Genomic DNA, 19,999 nt, shown 5'->3' with positions numbered 1-19,999 from the left:
TTGCTTATTTAATTCAAAGTGTGACTACTTGCTCAATTGACTGAAGGAAAGTTTTGACGACTTCTCACCTCCTCCGAGTTCTTTTTTGGTTAAGGAAAATTTGAGCCTACCAACTCGACTCGCATTAAGAACGCTTGTAGGGCTATGCTTATCCTTCTTCCTTTGCACTTTAATAAACTATTCCAAAAGGGTAAGTATACTACTATTCCAAAAGGGTAAGTATACTTAAGCATATTGCTTGCGTTGCACTTGAGTTACACCTTGCATCACTAGGAGATATTGCTTTGATTATATTGAAGGTCAAGGAGGCTACTTTGAAAACTTACTCCGATTATAAGATATAATGGCAACGACAACCTTCTGTAAAACAAAATTAAAAATCTAGCAAGCCTAAACCCAAAAAAAAGGGTAAGCATAGGTAAGTACTTGAGCTTGCCAAGAGACGTTGCTTCTAGGCCCCTTTGAAAATTGGATGGCAAGGGAAAAACTTTGTTGTGTTCTTGAAAACTCTTGAGGTCTAATTGACTCTATGCAGGAGAGTCGCCCACATGATTAAGAGCCCCACCAAATCATTAAAAAAGAATGACCAGCGTGTTTGTTGAGGCAGTTCCTTATTGGGAAAAGAATAAAACCAAGCATCCATCTCAAGGATGCCTTGAAATTTCTGATAACCACAGAGTCCTTTGTTATGAAGTAGAATGCAAAGATGGAATTAAGGCTCCAAGCTTCGTCTGGCTTGGAACAGCACAAGCTATGGAGCTGCGGTTTCCAGTAATTGAGAATCAGATCAATGCTCGTGGATTTCTGACGAGCTTCCCGGTACATTACCGTAAGATATGTCTTCATCCGTCTTACTCAGATGCTCGATCATATTCACGACTGCAGCCATCGTTGGCCTCTGATCAGGAGAAGGCGCCACACACGGCATTGCGACCTGCAACAACTGCACCATTTCGTCCTCCACATGCGGAGCCTTCATGAGTTCCGGGTCGAAAACGTCTGCTGTCGATTCTTCTCCGACGACCGATTGCACCCACGTCGGCAAGTCGACTCCTTCGTCATCGTCCATTCCGGCCTGCGCCGGAGGTTTGCCAGTCAACAGCTCCAGCAGCAGTACTCCGAAACTGTACACATCCCCTTGCTGGGTCACCTTTCTTGGATCTGTGACCTCCGGTGCGATGTATCCCACCACTTTGTTACTTCCAGGAGCCAAGGAAACCATCTGAACCAGCCCGTAATCGGCCACGCGAGCATCGTTATCTCTAGTCAGTAGAACATTTGAAGACTTGACACTTCCATGGACGAATTGGCAGCTATGGAGATAAGCAATTCCTCGAGCAGCAGAGAGGGCAATTCGAAGACGAGCGTACCAGTCAAGGGGAGTTCTGCCGGCAGCTGTGCTGCCTAACTCCGACCAAAAAGAAAGAGATGAACAATGCAGAATCGGACGGATTGACGGAATCAAGGCAATCAGAGGGAAAGAGTGCGTGCATTGTCGACGAAACAGTGCAGCGCAATCGAAACAGAAAATACACTAGCAAGATAGCTCACTCACCATGTAACACTGCGGATAAGCTCCCGTTGGGCATGTACTCATACACGAGCAGCTTCTCCTCTTTGTCGAAATAGTATGCCGTCAGAGGTACAAGATTCTTATGGTTCAGGCTGCCTATCATCTCGATGCGTTTCCGATAATCCTCCTTATCATTCTCGACATCCCTCAAGCGCTTCACTGCAACCATTCCACCATCCTCCAGAACTGCCTTGTACGCTGTGCCCAGGCTTCCCTTGCCCAAGACCTCGGCCGAGGCCCTTAGCAGGTCGTCCAAATCGAAGGTTCGCTTGCTGCTGTCAATGAATACAAGCTTCTTTCTGTCCTCACCCTCCCTCACAGTTGAAGATTCTCGCTTCGGGACATCTGTAGCCACGGCAGCTTCCCGGCTTAGCCCACCTTGAGGTTGAGATGCTCCGGTATCGTGTACGTCTTGCCTGTCCTCTGCCTTTGGCCGACACAACAGACAGAAGCAGAGCAATGATACTAGCAGGAGTAAAGCAATGCACCCAAATACGATGCCCACAATAGCTCCTGGGGTCAGCTTATGATGCTTTCCTTCCGTCGGACTCGGTGGCTGCGAGCTTGCCGGAGACACGGACGTGCACTGTACGAGCGGTCCTCCGCAGAGATTAACATTCCCAGCAAAGCTACCAGACGAAAACCGCGAAAGAGTCGATGGAACGGACCCATTGAGCTGGTTGTATGCGACGCTGAAATTGATGAGAGAAGTGATATTTAATGGGGGGATGCTTCCGGAGAAGGAATTGTTCTGCAGATAGAGAGATTTGAGACGGGAGAGCTTGCCAAGCGACGAAGGGATAGGCCCGCTGAAGCCGTTGACGGAGAAATCGAGCTGCTGCAAGAGAGGCCAGCTGAGGGAGAAATTGAAAAGGAGAGGTCCAGAGAAGCGGTTCTTCTGGAGGTAGAGGCGGCGGAGGGAGGAGCAGTTGGCGAGGTCAAGGGGCAAGGGACCGGAGAGTTTATTGGAGCGCAAGCTGAGGGTGTCGAGGGAGTCGAGGAGGCCGAGGGAGGAGGGGGGGATGGAGCCGAGCAAGGATTTACCAGGGAGGCGCAAGGCAATGACGCGGCGGGGGGAGGAGGAGGAGTTGGAGCAGGAGACGCCTTCCCAGGAGCAGATGGAGGGGACGGAGGAGGAGTTCCATGACGGGAGGAGGCGAGGGGGGGAGGAGAGGCTGGTTTTGAAGGCGAGGAGGGCGGAGGCGTCGGAGGAGAGGTTACTGCAGGAGGCTATGGAGCAGAAATACAACAGAAGAAGAAGAAGACGAAGAAGAAGAAGAAGAAGGTTGACGGCCATCTCGAAACGAGGCCATGCTAAAGACATGACTGCGTTGCGAGAGCTCTTTTATTTGGAGGGTGGCTTAGCGGCGGTGGCGCAAATTTTGGGGACCTCCCTGGCGGCGCCTCCCTCCCTCTCTCTTAAAAAGTTGCTCCGCCAACTTTAACGGTGGCGCAAATTTTGGCTTGGCGCTCCTCCTCCACTGTTTGCAACGCAAATTTTGGCCCTTTTTTGCCAATACTATCCCACCTTTTCCTCCTTTCGTAACTTTACTTTGCGGCTCGGCCTTCACTTTTGGCTTTCTACCCCCAACGACGCCCCTTTCCTCCTTTCTCCACCACTATCCCTCCTCAAGGTCGCGGGTCAATAGAGATGCAACCTCCACCGTTCGATCTAGTCCCTCTAAAACTCGGAAAGTGACCCCCAAATTCCAACGACGCAAAATCCAAATGCCCGTCCTGCAAACCTTCACAATCGGGAAAGGCCATGTGTCGGCCTTTTCGAGGAGGAAGCCGATCGGATTTTGACTCCCAAACACCGCGGCCGGTTGACGAAATCCGGCCGGCTTCCTCTACTCGATCAAGAGCTCGCATTTGACCCCACAAAATAGCTTTATTTCTTTCTTTTTTTTTTAAGCTCAAAAAAAATTTCCTTGGTATTCTTGGCCCCAAATTTTCTAATCAAAAAAATCTTCAATGACTAGGTCAATCGAGTGTTCCACAAAGAAGTTCTACATAGTTCCAGGCTATGAGGACATTCCCACGAATTTCTAATCACTCCCATGCAAAGAGGCTTGGAATTCGTCGTCAATCAAAGAGTTCTAAGGCAACAACACTTGAAGTTTCATTGTATATAGATTGCTAGCTTTTTGAATGAACACTAGTCAAGTATGAAGCCTATTAGTGGCCAACCCACATCATCTTTCAGCTCAAGACCCAAGGCAACAACACTTCAAGATAGTAGGAAACCTAGATTATCTATAAGAAAAGGACCCTCTTTATCTCTTCAAACTTCCATCTTCTCGGGCCAACGTTCACCCCAAGTTCGAAGGTGACTTCAAGATTGTAAGAAACCTAGATTATATAAGAAGAAAAGGATAATGGAGTCTCTCTTTTTTTAAAACTAGTCACAAATATGTGGAAATAAATGTGTATTCTTCATGTGAATAGGGAGCTACCATAAGGAGCATTAGTTACAGGAGCTTACATGCTTGAGGTAGACATTGCTCTCATCTAAGTTTACTTTGAAATGAAATATAGAAAATTGGGTGTGCAAACTTCGAATGGTGGGGCTATACTCACCCTCCCTTACCCCATTCTTGCATTAGTCAAAGCTTTGCCTCTATCAATTTTTTGCTAGCTACATTCAAGTTCCAGGCTATGAGGACATTCCCACGGCCATGAAAAGCCTTCGTTATTTATTCACACAGCAATTTCTAGTCACTCCCATGTAGTGAGGCTTGGAATTCGCCGTCAATCGAGGAGTTCTAAGGGGTCTGGGCAAATAGGAGCCCTGAAATTCAAGTGTTGTTTTTAGACGATCACAGTAGTCCAGAGCCCCTCGAGTGATGCCTGACAGCAAACTAGAGGTGTCGGAGAATATGAAGTATGATGGAGCTCTCAAACATAACGTAATAGTAACCTAGGAAAGGTGGCATGGATAGGACCTTATTTTCCATCAATGAGCTTGACAACGCTCGAATGTCCTCTAAGTTTCCTAAGGATGAGCCATGCCCCCATCCAAATCTTCCTCTTGACTGTGATTATTGAGCACAACAAGCTATGATTATTATGTCAAACGTCCAACCTTTGGATGTGGAAATGAAGTTAAACGCCACAAGGTATGGATATTGTGTCGAACATTTAACATTTGGATGTGGCACCTACATATTATTCAATCCAACTCACAAGGTAATTGCTCCTAAAGCTTTAAAATTGCATATCTTGTAGCACTCACATCTAATCAAGCAACAATTTGTCTCGATATGTAGAGGATAAAACAACAAAGAGAATTCACATGTATTGAAAGTTGAAAACAATGATGTTGATAAGACTTTAGCACAAGTTTTAGGAAAATATTAGCACAAGTTTTGGATTGTGTCACATCTCAAACTCAAGCAAAACCCAAGTTTATTATGGAAAGGAAAACACAAGTGTGACTTATCTTATTCGATAAATGTAGAAAGATTCTTCTGCAAATCTATTCGGAACTCCAGCTCTGCAAGTGATGCAAGTGAAACAAGAAGCTCATACAATAAGTGGGAAGGAGGAGAAGGACAACAAGGTCCACAAAGTACGACTAAACTCCAAGGATACATCACGGGGCCTTCTCACCCGTTCTGATGCATTTCTCCAACTAGCTAATGAATTTATGACTTTTTTTAAAAATTGGCGGACCTAAAATTACACCCCTAGGGGAACTTATTATTAGACCTGGGGGGTTGGGAGAAGAATCTGTCTTAGGTGTACAAGGGTGGGGGACCGAGGTTTTGGGTTAACGAGCTGCAGCTACCATTTATTCAAGGTGTTGAGAGTTAAAAGCAATGGAAGATTCGCTTGTGTATTTTCAAAATGCGAGTCGGTGCAGGTGATTCGCTACATTTCGAAAGTACACTTGGCACAGTGTTCGAGAGGAAGGAGGTGGGAAGTAGCTATGTATGGCGACTAGTCCAGTGGTCCTTGCTGGAGCCTGAGGAGTCCAGGTTGCAGGTAGGCCCATCAGCGCAAACGTCCCACGTCGGGACTGTCACGTTTTGTCACTTAAAGGCTCCCCCCCCTTACTTATCTTTGCTTTTTTAAATGCATAGACGTTCGTGGGGCTCACGGGTGTCGTTGTCCCCGCTCCTAAGTGCCCGATTTTTGCGGTTTCGGCCAATTTATTTATCCATTTTTCCTATCCCCTTTTCAAAACCTGCTATAAAGCCTTGCGCGTTGGATCGGTTACCCCCTTTAAGCACCCACCACATTTGTAAATATTAAAATAACGCCTCCCGCGCAACCCACATCCTAAATAGATGGTTGGTGGAACTTGGAGCTTTCAATTCTTTATGCTTGTTTTTCAAGAAGAAACGTGAGCTGTGTTAAATAAAAATAAGTACAAAATATGACAATTGCTGTAATTGCAATTAAAGGGTTGCCGTTGAGTTCACAATTATTCGATATGCTTTGTGTTAAGAAACACCACTTCCTCTTCCTTCTCCTGTGCACTACAAGTACTACATCTGCCTACTAATAATCAAATCTCTTTGTCACGTCAAGTCCCCCACTATGCAAAAGACAAGCCATCAACAATAATCTTAATGTGTCATGTCGAAAGGTGCATGCTTTACTTTCAGATTCTTATATCTTATGTATTGGAGACAATCGTTGATTACCACTACTTCAACGCATGAATGTCCAACAAAAGTGTGAGCAAAATGCAATGTGAATAAGGTATAGTTGCTTTCAAAGAGTTCACTGTATGATGTAAGGATCATGTCTTTAATGCTAAAATTACTGTTGCATTCATACAGTTCATTACATCAGGTAAGCACCATATGCCTTTAATGTTGACACTTCTTTCAACATGGCACTGATGTGTATTCTTTTATATATAGGACACAAAAGCCCACATAGTTAAGGAAGTCATAATTGCATAGACAAAAGGACCTAAATGCAAGGAGGCTTAAAGTGCATTTTATTTTCTACCTTTACATTAAAAGGTTATACATATTCAAAGTAACACATTGCTAAACACAAGCTTTAGAAACAGATGTGATGGAATCTGGGAGCAAGTGATTTAAGATGTTGTCGACTTAGATCACCTTCCCCTATTTGCTTGCTTCGACTTGGCAAAAATTCAAATTGGCAACAAAAGGCCAATCTCTTTCAAACTCAATATGAGCTTCGCACGGAGGCCAAACTTTGAGGACACTATTTGGAGAGCATGGAAGGACAAAGTAACCGGCTTGCACAATCCACTCCACAAATGGAGGGCTTGTATGAGAGAAGTTACAAAGGTCGCAAAGGACTTTTGGGAGAAGAAAGGCCAAATAGAGAAGGCTCGCCAAATTGAACACAACATGGTCTACCTACTCCAAGCACCGGAAGATGCTACTTTGGTGGCACTCGTAAAACACATAGAAGTTGCCATTCACTCCATCGACCACCAGAAGCTAGCATCCGCTAAGTTACAGCTACCTCCTTCATCTTTGCAGTGGTTCGCAATAAAAAAGCTAGAGAACAAATTTCTATTATCCTAGATAAAAATAGAAATCCGATCACGGAGGAGAAAGCAATAGCTGCAATCTTCACAGAGCATATTTCTAGCACGATTGGCACCGAGCCCTCCTCGAGCCCTCCCAGTCTCCCGCCGACTATGAGCAAAGAGTAGTATCCTTTATGGAGAACATCCAAAGGATTGTCCTGCCTCACGTGGTGACCCTTTTATAACGTCCCTTCTCAGAATTCGAGATCAAATTTATATGCATGAGTATGCATGACAACAAGTCTCCAGACCTAGATGGTTTTCCAATTTACTCCTTCCAACACTTTTGCGGGAATGACATGACTCAACTAATCAATTGGTGCTGCCTGAAAGGATCTTTGCCGAAAGAAATTAACATAGGAGTGATAAAGTTCATCCACAGTCAATGGAGACCCTTAGCTATTCTCAATTCTATATACAAAGAGCTAGCCAAGGCCATGGCAAACAGAGTTAATTTTATCCTTAGTCGGCTTATTCAACAATATGGATTCGTACAAGGAAGATGCATTCAAGACATTCATGTGCCTGGAAATCGATCACCACGCTGTGACTTGATGGAGGTTTAGACCTCAAGCGAGTGAGCACTAAATGCAATCACTTGTGCACTAAGTGGGTGTTGAGGCTAGGATGTAATCAACCCTAGTCCGCAGTTGCTCGTGAATCAAAATATATAAAGGCGTGCCCTCTAGGATCAAGGTGCCATGGTAGGATGTAGTACTCTCGGGCTCACTTGCTAGAATTTGACATTCAAAAACGCTAAGATGATTATGCTAGAGCTGGGCTATGAAAACCTAGAGGGTCTATTGGTTTGGCCAAAGAAGATTGGGTGGAGACGACTCTTTTGGAAGGTCCCTCTGGGTAAGCAACTGGGCACTAAGGGATGGCCATTCATTCATCAGCAGATATCCAAGAATGATTAAGAAGCTTGACAAAAAAGGCCTAAGTCTATTCAGAGACTTGTGGGACCTCAATGAAGGAACTTGGCTACCGCTACCCAGAATTAGAGAACTTTTTTCTCTAATTGACAAAGAGGTTGGGAGTGTTCATGAACTCTTGAATAGCTCAAAGATGATTGGCCAACCAGTGGTGCCCAACAAATTATAGATGATTTTAGAGATTTTAGTCTCTTGACTGGAAATCCTCTTCACAGAAGTTTTGCCAAGGAATTAACTAGACCTCCAGATCTTGGGCATTGGCAGAGATTCATACCAAATGGAGGAAGAAAGCTCTGCATGCCAGCATCTCAACTTGGCAAATCAGAATCCAAAAAGTTTGGTCTGCAACTTTAGTCGAACAAACTGAATATACTATGCGTCTTCTTTCTTAGCAAAAGCCTATATCTACATCTGGGCTGTGAGAATTTTCTATAGAGTGTCACTGCGCTGCTGGTTGCAAACATAGATTTAGAAAGAAATTAGTATCATCAATAATATTGTCATTAAAAACTTTCGCACACCGAGAAAATAAAATTGACCAAAGTGCAGATGCTCGGATGGCATTCCAGTTGGGGTGTGTCTCCTAGAAGAAGATAAGCATAATTGAGCAGTAGTTTGGAGTGTCATGAGGACCGTAAGGTTCTGGAGAGTCTATAGTTGAGAAATAGGTGCAGTATATCCTCCTGGGCACTTCTACATCTCTTGCTTCATCCAGATTCTACTCGATTCTCTCTTGTGCCATTTGAGGTTGAGTGTCTTTATTATCTCTTCTTTCCCTTCCACCCAAATTGGGATAGGAGTCAACTAGTTTTGCCCTGCCCATTTGAATTCCCTCAAAGATGGTCTGAGGTGGCCTCCCATCCACAATAGTCTTTCTCTTGACCAGAGCAACTGTCTCTCATGTATAAGTCTCAGATCAAATCTATTGAGTTGATTTTTGGCTATTAAGCTTCCATCTTTCAACCAATTACCCTCTCGGTTCCATAAGTCCCCCCAGATTCATACCCCCTTCTTGTTGAGTCTGAGGGCTCCTTTCAAGCCCTCACGGTTTACCTATGCATTCAGCAAAATTATAGGGAACCATACTGAGTCTTGATTGCAGGAAGTGCTTGTTTTTCTTGAGAAGCTCTTCCACTTGATATACTGTCAAGTTGACTCCCAATCTTGCCACATGTTTTTCCAAAGTTTTGACCCCTTAGCTATACACATTTCATTACCCAACAGTGCCACCTCAATGGGAATCTGTTTCTAGTCTCTACATCTCTTGAGCTTGACTTTTTTAAGATTGTGTATGATTAAAGTTGCCCAGATTGGGTTAGGGTCTAGAAATGCCTTAGTTATCCATTGTTTCATGAATCTTTTTTTTTTTCAAGAAAATTACTTCATTAAGTATGAATGAAAACCGCCAGAGCAAGCTCAAATGCGAGAGTACAGCATGCAATGCATGAGGAAAAACAGCTCAAAATGAGCTAATAAAAAACCAAGGCGGAGACTGAAATTTCCATCTCAATCCTAAGGGAGACTCAGAGAAGAAAGGAGATCCTCTTCAAACTCTGAAAAAAATAACTCTTCGGGCATTGGCTACTCTGGAGGATCCATGCAACTCGCCCATATGGCCATTAGAGTGTTTATTGTGTCAATCCAAATACTAGCCATAGCCTAGGAAGGGTGAACTTGGATACCCTCCATCGCCTCTGTACACCTGGCTCTCCAAATATGCCAAGCTGCAATGCTAGCCAGAATCTCCCAAGACGTGTCTACTGAAGCATGAGAAGCTGTGAAAGGAGTGAAGGGAACATCCTGGAGGGAACAAGACTCCACTGAGTGTTGCCATAAAATGAGAGCTAGATCTAGATCATGTCCCTCGAAAAACACTTGAGGGCCAGTAAGAGATAACTAAGCCACTGAACCTTAGGCCATACAGAAAGGTGCTATATGAAAGATACTAAAAATCCTAGCAACACCTTTCCAGATCATCCTCAGCTATCTGCACTCCCAAAGGCAATGTTGTACTGACTCAACTGCAATGTGACAACGAGGACAAGTAGGGTTAGCCAAAAGAAAAGAGTGATCTTTCTATTCTTGAGGGATTTCCAGAGCCTACACCAGAAATTTTTTTGCACAACTGCGAAAATTTGAAAACTATCCCAATGGGGCACTCTGGAGGGCCTCCAACCTCTACTGTTGAGCTGAATCCTCTAGGCATTTCTATCTGTATAGTGAAATAAGGGGAAGCTCTTCTCTCAGTGCACTGGTTCATGAATCTTGCTGCTGATCTCTCAATGTTCACTATCCCCAGCCCTCCTGTGTCTTTGGGCATTGTGCACACTTGCCATTTAACCTTGGACATTTTGTGGTGGTCAGCATCCCCCCCCACAGGAAGGAACGAAAAAGACTATTGATTTTTTCCAATCTCTTCTTGGTTGGGTTCCAGTAGGAGATAAAGTGGAGGATCGAGGGATAGATGTAATGGTTAAGGACAAACTTCCTTCCTGCCAGAGTTGGCTGTAGGCCTTGCCACTTGTTAAGTTTATCCTTAACTTTATCTATTACCTAGTCCCACTGATAATTTAGCGAGCATCTGAAGCCCATCGGGATTCCAAGAAGTTTGAAAATTTATCCTTCCCTTATGAATTTGCATCCTTTTTCTAAGAGGAGTTGGGGAGGAGGATTCCTGGTACCATGTATGCCTATATTTTCGTGGTTAATTCTAGAACCTGAGGCTAGATAGAAAATGTTTAGGCATTTCAAGGCATCATCCACTAAAAGCTCATCGTTATGCAGAGTCAGCTTGGTATCATATGTGAATCGTTGATAGATGATCTATCTCCCTTCTTCCACTCGTATTCCTTTGAGGGTACCACTATCAACCTTGTCCTAGATGAGCCATCCAAGTGAGTCCGTCACTATAGCAATAAGTAGGGGAGCTAGTGGGCATTCTTGTCTGATGGACCTCTTTAGCGTGAAGGAAGGAGAACTCTTTCCATTAATCTCAATCTTGCCTCTGCCTTGAGAGAGTAGGATCTTGAGGTAGGTTATGTATCCGAGGCCTACTCCCATGTCCTGGAGTGAGGAGAGGATAAAGCCCCATTCCATCCTGTTATAAGCTTTATCAAAGTTTACTTTGAGGAAGCAAATATCTTGCTGGGTTTCCTCAAAAAGCTCTAATCCTTCCTACAGCATTAGGATAGCTCTAGGATGTGTCTTCCTTGGATGAAGCCCTTTTGTTCTTCCCTTATCCACATCTGCATTATGATTTTTAACCTTTTAGCTAAAGCCTTGGCAAAAAGTTTGTAACTGGTGTTCAACATGGTCAGTGGCCTCCAGTTTTTAATCTCATCTTTGGGGCCTCCTTGGAATTAACTTGATCATCCCTGTGTTAACTCTTGGATCCAAGGAGCCTTTTTATTTTGAGTCTTGCCAGAGCTCTAGAAGGCGCAGTGTCCCACTCTGTCCTAGAAGACTTGGTAAAACTCCAGCGGGAGTCCATCCTCACTAAGAGTCTTTCCTTAGCCATGACGTTAGTTGCTTCTTTGTCTCCTCAACGGTAAGGTCTGTATCTAAGTATTGGTAATCAAAAGGGGAGACTTCCTTAATGCTCGTCTATCTACAACGATCTCTAGCTCTTAGTTTTTTGGCTGAGAGGACCTCAGTTTCTCCTAAGATAACTTGAAAGTGGGGGATGACAAGTTCCATAATCTCGTTAGGATCCTACACGAGCCTCCTTTCTTTCTATAGCACATCCAAGGATTACTTAGCATGTTTCTTTTGAGGCTTCTGTACATTTCTTTATTGGCCCTGTCTCTTTTTCTTGCCCACCACTCTCTTGTATATATTCTAACCTATTTTGCTTCGATTTCTGCCTCAAATTTCAAGTTGTTTCTTGCACTTCTTAGTTGAGCCTATCCCTGAGGTATAAAATCCTCCTCAAGTCTCTTGATCAGGTCTTCTAGGGCTTCTCGCCTCATTAGCCTGGCTTTGTCCAATCTTTGTTTAATCGCATTCAAGAAGCATCCTATGCATTATGTGGCTCTCACCCGTAATTTGTCTGTCGTGCTAGCTATTCCTTTGAATGCCTTTTGCCGAATTCTTGCAATCTTGGTTTCAACATATGGTAGCTGAAAGAAAAAAGGGTTGGCTTTGAACCAAGAACAGAACCTCGTCCCTTCTCCCTTTTCTAGGGAGATTAATACCGGTTTATGGTCAGAGAAGGGGAGGGACAGAAGAGCACTAGCCTTGTGACAAAGGGCATCATCCAAAAGTCTTCTAGAAAAGTAGGCTCTATCCAGCTAAGCTTTTCTATGATTCTGTCCTAACTGATTATTAGTCCAGGTGAAAGCAGTGTCTTCAAAGGCATCGATTAAGACAGCTTGATCTTTTAGGTTACTCCACGCTGTCAACTCACTCCCGCTTAGAATGTTGCCTAGCCCATTCCATCTATCTCTTATGCTTTCGACCGTATTGAAGTCCCCTAGGAGGATAGTGTTATCTTTCAGGGATTTGCCTTCCCACATGAGTACTCTATCTCTAACGGAGTTGGGGACGTAGACCGAGAACACTGACACTCTAGGTTGGGGGTGTGAAGTCAACCCCTATTCCATTTTGACCGAAGGTGGTTAAGACCCCTCCTACTGCCTAGGAAAGGTGCTTGGCAACTCCCAGCATTGCCCCCCCTCTACCTTCTTCATGATCAGTGTATAACCACTCTCTTTTGTCGTCAATATGGCTAAGTTGCCACCTTAGCTTTGATCCCTCGACTTTGACTTCCTGTAGTGCTAGAAATTTAGGGTTGAGACCTTTGCCACGGATCCATCTTCTGAGAATTGCTGGTCTAAGATCGTTTGATAATCCTTGGACATCGATACTAAGGAAAGTGAAGAAATCTTGTTTTTGCATCATTGGGTATTGCTTTTGTTTCTTTTCTTCGTGAAAAATTAACCTGCCGCACTAACATGAATCCTCTTGATAGCCTTCTCTTCTCTCTCTATGGACAGCTTGGCTCCTTAGGCTTCTCGTTTTGAGGGGCTAATTGAAGACTTCGCCTTTCATCTTGCAAAGTTTGTCTTCCTTTCACTAGAATAAATAGGGGGTCATCTCTGTCCAGGGCTTCATGTTCTGCTCGTTCAAGTTGGGCTTCAAAGTCCTGGGTGTTTTCTATGAATTCTTCTTCATCTAAACTATCTGAAGGTTTTTCCTCAGTGGTCACTTCAAATATACTTGATCTACTTGTTGTTCTTTCCTGACTTCCTTCCACTGAGCTTTATCCTTCCCTTGGTTCTTTGTTTTGGGATGAGCTATTGCTGGGGGGGCTTCTTCTTCTACCTAAACATTTTGAGGGAGAGGCATAGGTGTCTGTGTGTTTTCTTTCCTACAACTATTCCTAGCCGAGTAGTCCTTAATGAAATGTCCTCCCAAGCCATAGAGGAAACAAGACTTGGGGATATTCTTATAGAAAATTTTTTGTATCAGCTCTGTTCCATCCCCATCTCTAGAATTCGAATGGCACTCAGAGGGTTTGCCTCTAAGTCCATCAGGACACAAGCTTGGGGGTTTCCTCTCAAGCTGATAAACCTTTCCATTTCCAGGGCCAAGGACTGACCTAGGGGGGCGCAAAGAGCCTCAAGTTGCGGGAAGAGGGAGAGCGGGAGGTCAGGGAATTCTGCCAAAATTGGCACTTTGGAGGGTGGAGGTGTATCGGGGTTAAAGGTAGGTTCCCACATGTGAACTGATAGAGGCTGACTTCTAATGGTCCACGAGCCCTTCTGCACTACTTATGATGCCATTTATGGTTTTTCAAAAAGGAAAACAATATATCCATTTCTTAGGAAGCGAACGCTAGTGATGTTCAACCCTTTTCGAGAGCAAAACTTCCTAACCCATCCTTGCAAGTGGTTGGGGACCGTGGATATATCCTACCACCGTGCAGGAATAGAGCCATTTTGTGGTTTCATTCAGCATTCCATTGTGAACTTTCACAGTAGGAAGCTTACCTCTGACAAAGCCAGGATTGATCGAGCTTTTTCAAGATCTTCTTCTAAGGGGGTGGCGGTGGGTGGATCATTGAAGATTCTCCTTGCTCTCAGTGAGATCCTGGTGAGAGCTACTCCCATGCCGATTGGTTTGGGGTTGCAAGGGCTTTAAACAGGCTTTGGCCGCCTCCTTGGAGAGCTCCCACATCGGTTCCTTTTGACACCTTCGGCAAGGCTCTCCCTTTCTTGATTTCTTGCATCGTATTCCGGGGAGGGGCTCCATGAGAAGGACGTTTGTGAGCTTGAGCAGCAAAAGAAAGAGATTTTGCTTTTTTTATTCCGTTTGCATCGTGGTAAAAAAGTGAGAAGTTGTCTGATGTGGACTTGAAGTCCGCTAGTAGTCTCTTGAGTCCCTTGTTGATTGTACCTTTCTATAGTTCTTGCATGTCTTTATCCTCCAAGTGTAGGGTGAAGCCCAGTAGATTGGATAGATCTACCATCTTTTCTCTTGTCATTTCTAGCATGTCTACATCTTGCTCTCTGGTAGTGTCCATCTCATGATTGGGTCTTGTCCCTAGATTGCTATTAGTGGAGTCACCATCTTTGGTGGCTTCAGGCTGAGAAGCTTTGGAGGTGGTGGCAACCCTATCTCCGCTATATAAGGTCATTGCTCTTCCTTTTTCTCCTCCGTAGTCTTTTTGTTGCTCTCTATAGCTAAATTTATTTTTTCGCCTACCTTGATAGGGAGGCTACAATCCTCTTTGTACTCCCCCTTTTTTTTTCTATAATATAATTTTTTTCTGCCCAAAAAAGAAGTAGATCATGAAGCTTTTGATGTGCTCTTTGTTAGTCTTTATTGCCATTGGCAATGACAAATGTATTCTATCTTATACTAACTTCAAGAATATTTTCAATGATTTGTCCATATTGTGATTGGTCATGCAAGCAAAATCATACATGAATCCATGCTAAAAGTAATAAGGAAGATACAATTATTGGAAACTTTATCTTTAGGTATATCTATTCCCTCTAAGCAACAACTCATCGTGAATGGGATTAGATGTCAAGGAGATCAATGTGCACCAAACCCTTCTCCCACTAAGAGGGAGTGGATCTATCAAGTTGTGCCCATTTAGCCATCTTTGTAAGTTTCTCCTTATTATGTAGCACATCTATGAACATACTCAATAGCAAGCCCACCATTTGATTATGTATCCGTATGACAAGACCTTGAAAAAGTTGTGTGTTACATTATGCTCTAGCATTAGCAATTATTATATACGCTTCGTGTTTCCCCTTAGCAAAAAACACCCCTTCCTCTTCCTACATGGCATGGGTAGAAACATACTGGGAAAAGAAAAATGCAATTTATAGAATGGCACCATGGCTTCATCAACAAAGTATATACCGATCCCTTTCTAGGAGTGAAGGGTAAACTATGTCACAAGTAGTTGGCAATCTCCAATGCTTACTAAAATAACTACATATATAGTTTTGTAGGCAAAGCTATGTGTGAATCACTTTTTAAGCATGCTTATTGCTTCCAAAATGGCTATGAACAGAGCTCGATCACATGATTTATAGTTAGATATTGCTTCTAAGAATGTCTTTCACACATGTTTTGCATGTGTAAATCCTTTAAATCATAGAAGGAAAAAAAAGGCACAAAGCTTTTTAAGGGCTTTTGATTACAAAAAGATCATGGAGCTTTTGAGATTCTCTTTGTTAGTCTTTATTGCCATTGGCAATGACAAATGTTTTTTGGCTTATATACTAACTCCAAGAAGCTTTTCAGTGATTTTACCATATTGTGATTTGACATGTTAACAACACCATATGTGCAGCTAGGGTAAAAGTAATAAGGAACACACAATTATTGGAAGACTTTATATTTAGGGGTATTTAGTCCTAGATTGCTCTAAACAACTCCTCATAGTGAATGGGATTACATGTCAAGGAGATCAATGTGCACCAAACCCTTCTCCCACTAAGAGGTAGTGGGTCTATCAAGTTGTGCCCATTTAGCCCTCTTTGTAAGTTGCTCCTTATTATGTAGCACATCTATAAACATACTCAATAGCAGGCCCACTATTTGATTATGTATTCTTATGACAGGCCCTTGCAAATTTCATTCAAAGAAATACCATCTACTGAGAATAATCTTCCCAACTCCTTCACAACATAAGAAGAATTGTTGGCACATGATACAAGCTGCAAATCAACAAACAAGTGCTCCTTGGAAGTTATGAGCCTTGATGCACCACCGTCCACACCAATTTTTGGTACATGATATAGGCTACAAATCAACAAACAAGAGTTCCTTTGGAAGCTATATGCCTTGATGAACCACCACCAAATACTAATTGTATTTGCAGTATCACTCACACTAAATCAAGTAGCCTCAAGATTAGGATCATAGCTGCATATAAGACCATGCTTTAGCCATGTAGTTTGTGGAAATAGTATCTTTATCAACATTAGAATCATGAGAATCTAAGACAAACATTATAGCCTCAAGATTGGGATCATACTTGCATGTAAGACCATGCTTTAGCCATGTAGTTTGTGGAAAGAGTATCTTTATCAACATTAGAATCATGAGAACTTAATACAAACATTCTAGCTTCCTTTTTCTTATCTTTCTCTATTCTTTTCTTGCATTCATTATTATGATGACATAGGTTCTTATGGTAATGGCATCTTCCTTTCTTCTTTGATTTGCCTACATCATCCTTTCCCTTTCCCTTAATAGACAACTATCTTGATTTCATCCTTAGGCTACCTGCCACCTTATGCTTGCCTTGACTCTTATCATGGATAGAAAGTGCTTGATCACTTTTATGAGAAGAGGAAGACATATTCTTCCCTTATTCTTCCTCATGCAAGAACAAATCCACAAGCTCCTCAAACTATAGAGGCTAAGAATTTCCCCTCAAAGACAAGGTCAGGGAAGTGGGGAAGCTCAAGTAGGAAGCTAGCACTGGCTGAGTGGTGATGACTGCAATGTATTAGAAGCTCAATATTTTCAAAAATAATACCATCAATGCTCTCTAAGGTCTTGGATATTTTTCAAAAATAACACCATCAATATTGAGGTTTGCTCTCTAAGGTCTTGGATCTTATTCAAATGCTCTAGTATAATGTCACCCTTATGATTCAAATCATAGTAGAAAAATTCAAATTTGTGGTTCAAAAAATATAGGAAAATCGGACAAATGATTCGATAGGAAGAATAAATCGGGCAAAATTCAAATCATAGTAGAAATTTTTGAATTCATGATTCAAAAAATATAAGAAAATCGGACAAATGATTTGAGAGGGAGAATAAATCGGGAAAAAAAAACACTAATACGTCACATTTTTTCATAAATCAACACGTCATCCAAACGTATTCGTATGAATACTTTTATAAGTATGAATAAACATGTATTAGTCTGAATACATTCTTCTATTCTTCACACCATTTTTGCGTATCCCATGCTTGGTTCTCTAGCCAAGCAGAAGAGATCAAAGAAGGAAAAGTAAAGAAGGAAGACCCTTTGAAGTTGCAAAAGTAATCTAGAAGGTCTGAATCAAAATGGATTTGTTTTTGTATGTGGGAGTTCAAGGGTCTCTTTGTTGAGTGCCTGAGATCTATTTTGTGAGTTGTTTTTTTATGTTTGTTTTCTTATTAAGAGACTTAGGTCTCCTATACTAGTTGTGATTGTGGGTCTTGTTTGAATTGTTATTGTGGGTTTGCTTGTCTTATTTAGGTGTTTGTTATTATAGTCTTTTTACTTAGCAAGAGTGTCTAAAGTTTTCCTTTGAAAGTGAATTATAATTGTTAATTCTTTGTTTGAATTAAAATTTTTACTTTTTGTTTTTTGAATTAATTAAAACTTTTAGCATTCTTACACTTTCTTTTGAACGAATATTGAATATTGTTTCAATAGAATGTGAATGAATGATTTCCATTTACATTCATTCATTCTTACAATTTATTTTCAAAGAATACTTTATATTCTTTTAGGAGAATGTAAATGAATGATTTGCACTTACATTCACTCATTCTTATACTTTCTTTTGAAATAATACTCTATGTTCTTTCAAAGAATGTGAATGAATGATTTCCATTTACATTCACTAATTCTAACACTTTCCTTTGAAAGAATACTTTACATTCTTTTAGGAGAATGTGCACGAATGATTTGCACTTACATTCACTCATTCTTACACTTTCTTTTGATGAAAGAATACTTTATATTCTTTCAGAGAATGTGAAAGAATGATTAGCACTTACATTCACTCATTCTTGGCTAAAAGTAGGTTAACATGCTACGCTTTTATATTTATTAGAATTTAGCATATATTGTTATCATATCAAACCTCCACCTATCAAAATTATAAATTATATTTTGAAACTTTTATGTTGTGAACTTATGCGTAGGAATATCATACAGCACAATTGGAATCTATAAAAATCTATATTAATATCTTAGGACCACTATTAGCATATGAATTAGCACATGTCCTGGATAGGCTTTTTTGCACATGTTAACATGCTTTCACCCTCTTACACTTTCTTTTAAATGAATATTGAATATTCTTTCAATAGAATGTGAATGAATGATTTCCATTTATGTTCACTCATTCTTACTCTTTATTTTTAAAAGAATACTTTAGAAGAATGTGAATAAAAGATTTGCATTTACACTCACTTATTCTTACACTTTCTTTTGAATGAATATTGTATTTTTTTAAATATAATGTGAACGAATAATTCATATTTTACATTCACTCATTTTCACACTTTCTCTTAAAAGAATACTTTATATTCTTTCAGGAAAATGTGAATAAATTATTTGCATTTACAATCACTTATTCTTACACTTTCTTTTGAATTAATATTTTATATTCTTTTAAGAGAATGTGAATGCATGATGAAAGCTAAATACTATTGTACTTGTCATTGAATGGATGTATCTACAATCTTGTATTCTTGAAAGTGTGTTTGGATGAATATTTATTGCTTTCAATGAAATATTTATTGTATTGTGTTCCTTTAGCATACAGAAGTAATGATTTATGTGTCCTTTATGTTTTTAAGTTATATTTTATTTATTGTATCATTTCACCCATAGTCTTATAGTGTGATCATTGATGAATTACCTGTTATTAATGCAGTAACATTTTCGCTACCACCAATTCAACGAATTGCTCTTTCATATATTTTAAAAATACATGCTGTAGTTTTTTCTTTTAGGGAGGTGTCGAGACTCTCCATGAACATTGTTCCCTTGGGAGTAATGCACATTACATTTATCAATGGCATGGCCTACTTACTAGTCCATCCATTAAAATTCAAATATTTTTTTCTTTAGACAATCTGCCGCAATCTTTAAAACTCTATCAAGATGATCCGTTCTCATTTAGTTATAATCTAGCATAACAAATCCTAGTCTAGCACATGACTTCAAGGCATGATGGAATGTCTCGTCTCTCATGACATTGAATGGTATGGCATTTTTTACAAATACTTCCATCCATCTCAAGTGCTCTTTGTGCACTTGTTGTTAAAGAAAACTATCCTCCATAGATGATTTATCTCCTCTTTTTCTTTTTCTTACTTGACTGGCATTTATTGCATCAAAATTGACATGTAGTCCATTTGTTTGTAAATCTACACTCCCATTACATGCTAAGGAACTCACCTGTGATCTGTTTGTTTGTAGATCTACATTCCCATTATGTGCAGCACTAACATTAGCACTTCTAGCATTCCTTATCACAATTGGATTAACCACTCTTTTCATTTTTTCTAAATATGATTTGCACAAAGGAAAAATGTGAGACAGAGCGCATGTACAAGCTTCAACATCATTGCCAATCCCTAAAAATGTTTCTTTATGCAAGTAGCACCACCCATAAACTTGTGTTCGCAATGTTTACACTGCAAGAAAGAGACTAAGGCATGCACTTTTTGTCTCTCCATCACATATGACCAAATCTTGCCGCAACC

At 41.3% G+C, this 19,999-nt stretch overlaps 1 protein-coding gene across 1 annotated transcript; it reads right to left on the bottom strand.

The window, feature by feature from the left end:
* Positions 1–389: 389 nt before the first annotated feature.
* LOC147884064 (putative inactive receptor kinase At2g26730) lies at positions 390–2,875 on the bottom strand. The gene is made up of 2 exons (XM_087398363.1): positions 1,556–2,875; positions 390–1,404 (listed from the first exon to the last, which is right to left on the bottom strand). Exons 1-2 carry the CDS (start codon positions 2,868–2,870, stop codon positions 788–790), a joined length of 1,932 nt encoding a protein of 643 aa, XP_087254489.1. The 5' UTR covers positions 2,871–2,875; the 3' UTR covers positions 390–787.
* Positions 2,876–19,999: the final 17,124 nt, after the last annotated feature.

Source organism: Dipteris shenzhenensis, chromosome 27, assembly GCF_047967505.1.
Source record: "Dipteris shenzhenensis isolate YYH24624 ecotype China chromosome 27, Dip_SZ_1.0, whole genome shotgun sequence".
NCBI lineage: Eukaryota > Viridiplantae > Streptophyta > Polypodiopsida > Gleicheniales > Dipteridaceae > Dipteris > Dipteris shenzhenensis.
This window is presented reverse-complemented; position numbering and strand designations above follow the sequence as displayed.

Excerpts from the sequence above, each read along its gene's own strand:
- LOC147884064 (XM_087398363.1), bottom strand. The coding sequence starts at position 2,870 with ATGGCCGTCAACCTTCTTCTTCTTCTTCTTCGTCTTCTTCTTCTTCTG. Across the intron at positions 1,405-1,555 it reads CTTATCCGCAGTGTTACATG|GCAGCACAGCTGCCGGCAGA; the intron begins GTGAGTGAGCTA and ends GGTCGGAGTTAG.